Source organism: Pristiophorus japonicus, unplaced genomic scaffold (genome assembly GCF_044704955.1).
Source record: "Pristiophorus japonicus isolate sPriJap1 unplaced genomic scaffold, sPriJap1.hap1 HAP1_SCAFFOLD_4304, whole genome shotgun sequence".
Lineage (NCBI taxonomy): Eukaryota > Metazoa > Chordata > Chondrichthyes > Pristiophoridae > Pristiophorus > Pristiophorus japonicus.
Window position 1 is genome coordinate 1 of NW_027254207.1, and position 7,395 is coordinate 7,395.

Sequence of the window (7,395 nt, forward strand, 5' to 3'; positions counted from 1 at the left end):
CTCCGACAGTGCGGGGCTCCCTCAGTACCCGTCCCTCCGACAGTGCGGGCGCTCCCTCAGTACTGCCCCTCCGACAGTGCGGGGCTCCCTCAGTACTGCCCCTCCGACAGTGCAGCACTCCCTCAGTACCGCCCCTCCGACAGTGCGGGGCTCCCTCAGTACTGCCCCTCCGACAGTGCGGCACTCCTCAGTACTGCCCCTCCGACAGTGCAGCACTCCCTCAGTACTGCCCCTCCGACAGTGCGGCGCTCCCTCAGTACTGCCCCTCGACAGTGCGGGGCTCCCTCAGTACCGCCTCGAGTGCGGCACTCCTCAGTACTGCCCCTCCGACAGTGCGGCACTCCCTCAGTACTGCCCCTCCGACAGTGCGGGCTCCCTCAGTACTGCCCCTCCGACAGTGCGGCGCTCCCTCAGTACTGCCCCTCCGACAGTGCGGCGCTCCCTCAGTACCGCCACTCCGACAGTGCGGCGCTCCCTCAGTACTGCCCTTCCGACAGTGCGGCACTCCCTCAGTACCGCCACTCCGACAGTGCGGCGCTCCTCAGTACTGCCCCTCCGACAGTGCGGCGCTCCCTCAGTACTGCCCCTCCGACAGTGAACCTGTTCCCGGGAGCAGGAGGGTGGGTAACCAGAGGGACACAGATTGACGATAATCGGCGATGGAACCACGAGGGGGAGATGGGGAGAATGTGTTTACGCAGCGAGTTGTTGTGATCGGGAACGCGCTGCCTGAAAGCTCGGTGGGAGCAGATTCAATAGTAACTTTCAAACCGGGAATTGGATAAATACCTGAAGGGGGAAAATGTGCCGGGGCTGTGGGGAAAGGGCAGGGGGGAGTGTGGGACTGATTGGGTTGCTCTGTCACAGACCCAGTACAGCACGGGCTCCATGGGCCCAATGGGATCTTCCTGTGCGGTGTGGTTCGGTGAGCGGTGCAGTGTTGGTTTCCTGCCAGTCGTGGCCTTCGGTGAGCTGTGGGAGGCTGTGCTGCCCCCAGAGGCCGGGAGGGGTAACGCTGCAAACTCCTCCAAGGGTCCCACCGACATGAGCAGGGGATTGGGTGAAGGAACGGGTTCCCTCGTGACCCAGGAGCTTAACCCCCCCCCCCCAAACCCACCACCTTCCTTTTCTCTCCACAGGGACCTGGATCTCTCGGAGTTCCTCATCAATCCCAAGGCTAAAAACTCCAAGTATGATCTGATCGCTGTCTCCAACCATTACGGGGGTTTGCGGGATGGACATTGTAAGTATCTCGTCCGTGCGGTTTCGGGAACAGGAGGAGGCCGGTCAGCCCCTCGAGCCTGTTACATTAGGAACAGGAGGAGGCTGTTCAGCCCCTCGAGCCTGTTACATTAGGGACAGGAGGAGGCCGTTCAGCCCCTCGAGCCTGTTACATTAGGGACAGGGAGGAGGCCGTTCAGCCCCTCGAGCCTGTTACATTAGGGACAGGAGGAGGCCGTTCAGCCCCTCGAGCCTGTTACATTAGGGACAGGAGGAGGCCGTTCAGCCCCTCGAGCCTGTTACATTAGGGACAGGAGGAGGCCGTTCAGCCCTCGAGTCTGTTACATTCCCTCCCTCCTCCTGTCGCCCCCTCGGTCCCGCAGGCCATTTAGGACTGAGATGAGGAGGAATTTCTTCACTCGGAGGGAGGTGACTCTTTGGAACTCTCTGCCCCAGAGGGCTGTGGAGGCTCAGTCGTTGAGGAGATTCCAGGCTGAGATCGTTGGGTTTTTGGGCTCGAGGGGAATCGAGGGATCGGGCGGGGAAGTGGAGTTGAGGTCGATGATCAGCCGCGATCTGATTGGATGGTGGAGCGGGCTCGAGGGGCCGAATGGCCTCCTGCTCCTATTTCTGACGTTTTTTTATGAGATGGCAGTCGGGGGCCGAGGCGTTTAACCGCTGGTGTCCGTTTACAGATACGACCATCGCGCGGAACAAGGACGACGGTCGCTGGTATTACTTCGATGACAGTAAGGTGACCTTCGCCTCGGTGGACCATGTGGTGGTGAGTGAGGGGGGCGCCATCCCAGACTTAATTCCGCTCCGCGCTCCACTGTCCCAACACATTCCCGCCCGGCCTCCCACCTCCGACCCTCCGTGACCGTCAGCTCGTCCAAAACCCCGCGAACCCCGTCTCCTAACTCGCGCCCAGTCCCACTCACCCATCAACCCCTGTGCTCACTGACCCCGTGTCCTAACTCGCACCCAGTCCCACTCACCCATCACCCCCTGTGCTCACTGACCCCGTGTCCCAACTCACACCCAGTCCCACTCACCCATCACCCCCTGTGCTCACTGACCCCGTGTCCTAACTCACACCCAGTCCCACTCACCCATCACCCCCTGTGCCCCGTGTCCTAACTCACACCCAGTCCCGCTCACCCATCACCCCCTGTGCCCCGTGTCCTAACTCACACCCAGTCCCACTCACCCATCACCCCCTGTGCTCACTGACCCCGTGTCCTAACTCGCACCCAGTCCCACTCACCCATCACCCCCTGTGCTCACTGACCCCGTGTCCTAACTCACACCCAGTCCCGCTCACCCATCACCCCCTGTGCCCCGTGTCCTAACTCGCACCCAGTCCCGCTCACCCATCACCCCCTGTGCTCACTGACCCCGTGTCCTAACTCTCACCCAGTCCCACTCACCCATCACCCCCTGTGCTCACTGACCCCGTGTCCCAACTCACACCCAGTCCCACTCACCCATCACCCCCTGTGCTCACTGACCCCGTGTCCTAACTCTCACCCAGTCCCACTCACCCATCACCCCCTGTGCTCACTGACCCCGTGTCCCAACTCACACCCAGTCCCACTCACCCATCACCCTCTGTGCTCACTGCCCCGTGTCCTAACTCGCACCCAGTCCCACTCACCCATCACCCCCTGTGCTCACTGACCCCGTGTCCTAACTCGCACCCAGTCCCACTCACCCATCACCCCCTGTGCTCACTGCCCCGTGTCCTAACTCACACCGAGTCCCACTCACCCATCACCCCCTGTGCTCACTGACCCGTGTCCTAACTCGCACCCAGTCCCACTCACCCATCACCCCCTGTGCTCACTGCCCCGTGTCCTAACTCACACCGAGTCCCACTCACCCATCACCCCCTGTGCTCACTGCCCCGTGTCCTAACTCGCACCCAGTCCCACTCACCCATCACCCCCTGTGCTCACTGACCCCGTGTCCCAACTCACACCCAGTCCCACTCACCCATCACCCCCTGTGCCCCGTGTCCTAACTCACACCCAGTCCCACTCACCCATCACCCCCTGTGCCCTGTGTCCCAACTCACACCCAGTCCCACTCACCCATCACCCCCTGTGCCCCGTGTTCCAACTCACACCCAGTCCCACTCACCCATCACCCCCTGTGCTCACTGACCCCGTGTCCTAACTCACACCCAATCCCACTCACCCATCACCCCCTGTGCCCCGTGTCCCAACTCACACCCAGTCCCACTCACCCATCACCCCCTGTGCTCACTGACCCCGTGTCCCAACTCACACCCAGTCCCACTCACCCATCACCCCCTGTGCCCCGTGTCCTAACTCGCACCCTGTCCCGCTCACCCATCACCCCCTGTGCCCCGTGTCCCAACTCACACCCAGTCCCGCTCACCCATCACCCCCTGTTCTCACTGCCCCCGTGTCCTAACTCACACCCAGTCCCACTCACCCATCACCCCCTGTGCCCCGTGTCCTAACTCACACCGAGTCCCACTCACCCATCACCCCCTGTGCTCACTGACCCCGTGTCCTAACTCACACCCAGTCCCACTCACCCATCACCCCCTGTGCTCACTGACCCCGTGTCCTAACTCACACCGAGTCCCACTCACCCATCACCCCCTGTGCCCCGTGTCCTAACTCGCACCCAGTCCCACTCACCCATCACCCCCTGTGCTCACAGCCCCGTGTCCTAACTCACACCCAGTCCCACTCACCCATCACCCCCTGTGCTCACTGACCGATATTTGCTCCCGCTGCAGCAACGCCTCCATTTCAAAACTCTCAATTATCGTGTTTAATTTCCTCCGTGGCCTCCTCGCCCCTCCCTATCTCGGTAACCTCCTCGAGCCCCTACACCCCTCCCTATCTCTGTAACCCCCTCCAGCCCCTACACCCCTCCCTATCTCTGTAACCTCCTCCAGCCCCTACACCCCTCCCTATCTCTGTAACCTCCTCCAGCCCCTACACCCCTCCCTATCTCTGTAACCTCCTCCAGCCCCTACACCCCTCCCTATCTCTGTAACCCCCTCCAGCCCCTACACCCCTCCCTATCCCTGTAACCCCCTCCAGCCCCACAATGTTGATCCTTTGCCCGATCGCCTGCTCAGGTTGGTGGGACCCTTCGAAGAGTTTGCAGCGTTACCCCTCCCGGCCTCTGGGGGCAGCACAGCCTCCCACAGCTCACCGAGGACCACTAGTGGTGGACAACCAACACTGCACCGCTCCCTGAACCACAGCGCACAGCAGGATCCCATTGGGGCCATGGAGCCCGTGCTGTGCCGGCTCTGTGACAGAGCGTCCCCAATCAGTCCCACACTCCCCCCCTGCCCTTTCCCCACAGCCCAGGCACATTTTCCCTCTTCAGGTATTTATCCAATTCCCGGTTTGAAAGTCACTATTGAATCTGCTCCCACCGAGCTTTCAGGCAGCGCGTTCCCGATCACAACAACTCGCTGCGTAAACACACTCTCCCCATCTCCCCCTCTGGTTCCATCGCCGATTATCGTCAATCTGTGTCCCTCTGGTTACCCACCCTCCTGCTCCCGGGGAACAGGTTCTCCCGATCCACTCGATCAAAACCCTTCATCAGTTCGAACCCCTCGATTCAATCTCCCCTCAACCTTCTCTGCTCCGAGGTGAACAACCCCGGCTTCTCCAGTCCGTGCGCGGTGCCAGCGGGAAGGATTAACCCCCCCCCCTCGTTTCCCCTTTGTCGACAGACCAACGCGGCCTACGTCCTGTTCTACCAGCTACAAGACAAGATACGTCGGCCCGCGGATCCCGGGGCCTGCGCGAGCGGGGAGGAGAAACGGCTGGCGGGGGACGAGGAGACGATGGACCTGGACTGAACGCACCTTCGCTCCACCCCCCCCCCGGGGGGGGGGAGGTGGGGAGGCCGCCCTTGTGACTGGAACTCCCCTCGACCCCACAACCCTCCGCCCCCTCCCCTCCCGGGCCCCACCGCTCAGTTCAAGCTTCTCCGGCCAGGGTAGAGACGTACTGGATTGGCCGGAGGAGGGAGGGGGGGGGGGAGGGAGAGGCAATGGGGCCGTGCCCCCCCCCAGCCCCTCCCCCTAACTTCAATCTCTAACCCATTGCGGCTGCACTGCTTTCCAATTTTAATTACCGATAGGCGCCCATGTCTGTTCTTGGTTCAGAGCGAGTTTTCCATCTTTAATTTCTCTCCCGCTGACCCAGCGGTTTCGCGCGCGCGCGCGAGCTCCTTGTACTGATCGCCCCGGCGGGAGAGGGAAGGGCCGGGTGACGCTGGGTGTGTTGGGGGGTGGGGGGAGGGGTCGCGCCAAGGAATGGGGGGAGGGGAAGGTTTCCCTCGCTTCCTCCGCCCTTCCCCCCCCCCCCCCCCAAACTCAAACCAGCCAGATATCCGCGAGAGGCTGAGGGCGGGGGGGGGGGGCGCGGCTGTGGAGACGGGAGTCGCCGAGGGGGCAGGAGGGAGCCTCGGTCACTCGCCGAGGGGGCAGGAGGGAGCCTCGGTCACTCGCCGAGGGGGCAGGAGGGAGCCTCGGTCACTCGCCGAGGGGGCAGGAGGGAGCCTCGGTCACTCGCCGAGGGGGCAGGAGTGAGCCTCGGTCACTCGCCGAGGGGGCAGGAGTGAGCCTCGGTCACTCGCCGAGGGGGCAGGAGGGAGCCTCGGTCACTCGCCGAGGGGGCAGGAGGGAGCCTCGGTCACTCGCCGAGGGGGCAGGAGGGAGCCTCGGTCACTCGCCGAGGGGGCAGGAGTGAGCCTCGGTCACTCGCCGAGGGGGCAGGAGGGAGCCTCGGTCACTCGCCGAGGGGGCAGGAGTGAGCCTCGGTCACTCGCCGAGGGGGCAGGAGGGAGCCTCGGTCACTCGCCGAGGGGGCAGGAGGGAGCCTCGGTCACTCGCCGAGGGGGCAGGAGGGAGCCTCGGTCACTCGCCGAGGGGGCAGGAGGGAGCCTCGGTCACTCGCCGAGGGGGCAGGAGGGAGCCTCGGTCACTCCCCGAGGGGCAGGAGTGAGCCTCGATGCTGTGTGTAGAATTCTGCGTCCTCTCTTTCTCTCCCCCCCCCCCCCCCCTCCCGAATGCCCTCACCGGGGACGTGGCTTGCCCCCTGGGTGCCAGAGGCAGCGTGATATTTGACTGTGCGAGGCTTCGCACCCCCACCCTGTCCTGTCCTCCCCTGTGCCTCGCGCACACACTGGGGGGGGGGGGGGGGGAGGAGAGAGACCCCGGGATGATCTCCACACCCCCCACCCCCCCTCCGGCCCCCAGCAGAGGTCCTGAGGACAGCCGCGAATGGCCCGCCCCCTAGCAGTGACTCGCTGACACAGCGCGGCCCGTGGGTGGGGCCTGGGATCTTGCTGTGCCGCGCACGCGGTGGGACTCAGTACCTCTCTGGGCGGCCACACCGATTCAGGATTCTGAAAGAATGGAATTATATTTTCTCCCTCCGATCGGACTAATAATCTCAGGGATTTACTGTTAAACAGTTACATTATAAAGCAATTTCTGCATTACCCCCCCATCGGGCTCGGAGTCCGTGCCCCATTCAGCCCCCAGACTCAGCATCTCTGTCACCCCCGTCCCCGAGCGTAAGGAGATCTCGAACTCTCTCTCATTTTTATATATTGTTATCTTTGTGGGTTTTTTTAATATGCGGCCTTAACCCTGGGGCGGGTGGGGTCAAGGAGGGTCGGCGGGGTCAGCTTGGGGTCAAGGGGGGTCAAGGAGGGTCAGCTTGGGGTAAAGGAGGGTTGGTGGGGTCAAGGAGGGTCAGCTTGGGGTCAAGGAGGGTCGGCGGGGTCAAGGAGGGTCGGCGGGGTCAGAGCAGGGTCAGCGTGGGGTCACGGAGGGTCAGGGCGCAGGGTCCGCGCTTTCGCCCCCCGCGACCCGCACGGGGAAGGTTTACGGTGTGAGATTTAATATAAGCACAGCTCTATTTATAACATGTCCGAAACCCCCCCCCCTCCCCGTGCTCCCTGCGGGGTCCTGCCCTCGGACACCGCGTCCCGCAGCGGGAGAGCCGCTCGTGTGTTTGGGCGCACGGGTAACGCGCCCACGCTCCCGGATTGTGAGCGGCCGGCGGGGAGTCGGGAATCAGCCTGTACGTGGTGGGACCTCTGTCCCATGGGGGGAGGGGGGGTGGAGCGGAGGGGGGGGGGGAGAGGGGGAGGAGGGGG

At 63.4% G+C, this 7,395-nt stretch overlaps 1 protein-coding gene across 1 annotated transcript; it reads left to right on the forward strand.

Moving 5' to 3' along the window:
* Positions 1-888: 888 nt before the first annotated feature.
* LOC139251680 (ubiquitin carboxyl-terminal hydrolase 15-like) lies at positions 889-5,583 on the forward strand. Its single transcript, XM_070873251.1, has 3 exons — positions 889-1,243; positions 1,917-2,005; positions 4,955-5,583. The coding sequence occupies exons 1-3, from the start codon at positions 889-891 to the stop codon at positions 5,081-5,083; spliced, it is 573 nt and encodes a 190-aa protein (XP_070729352.1). The 3' UTR covers positions 5,084-5,583.
* Positions 5,584-7,395: the final 1,812 nt, after the last annotated feature.

Coding starts and splice junctions, on each gene's coding strand:
- LOC139251680 (XM_070873251.1), top strand. CDS start 889: ATGGGCCCAATGGGATCTTCCTGTGCGGTGTGGTTCGGTGAGCGGTGC. Junction 1,244..1,916: donor GGGTTTGCGGGATGGACATT/GTAAGTATCTCG, acceptor GTCCGTTTACAG/ATACGACCATCGCGCGGAAC. Junction 2,006..4,954: donor CCTCGGTGGACCATGTGGTG/GTGAGTGAGGGG, acceptor CTTTGTCGACAG/ACCAACGCGGCCTACGTCCT.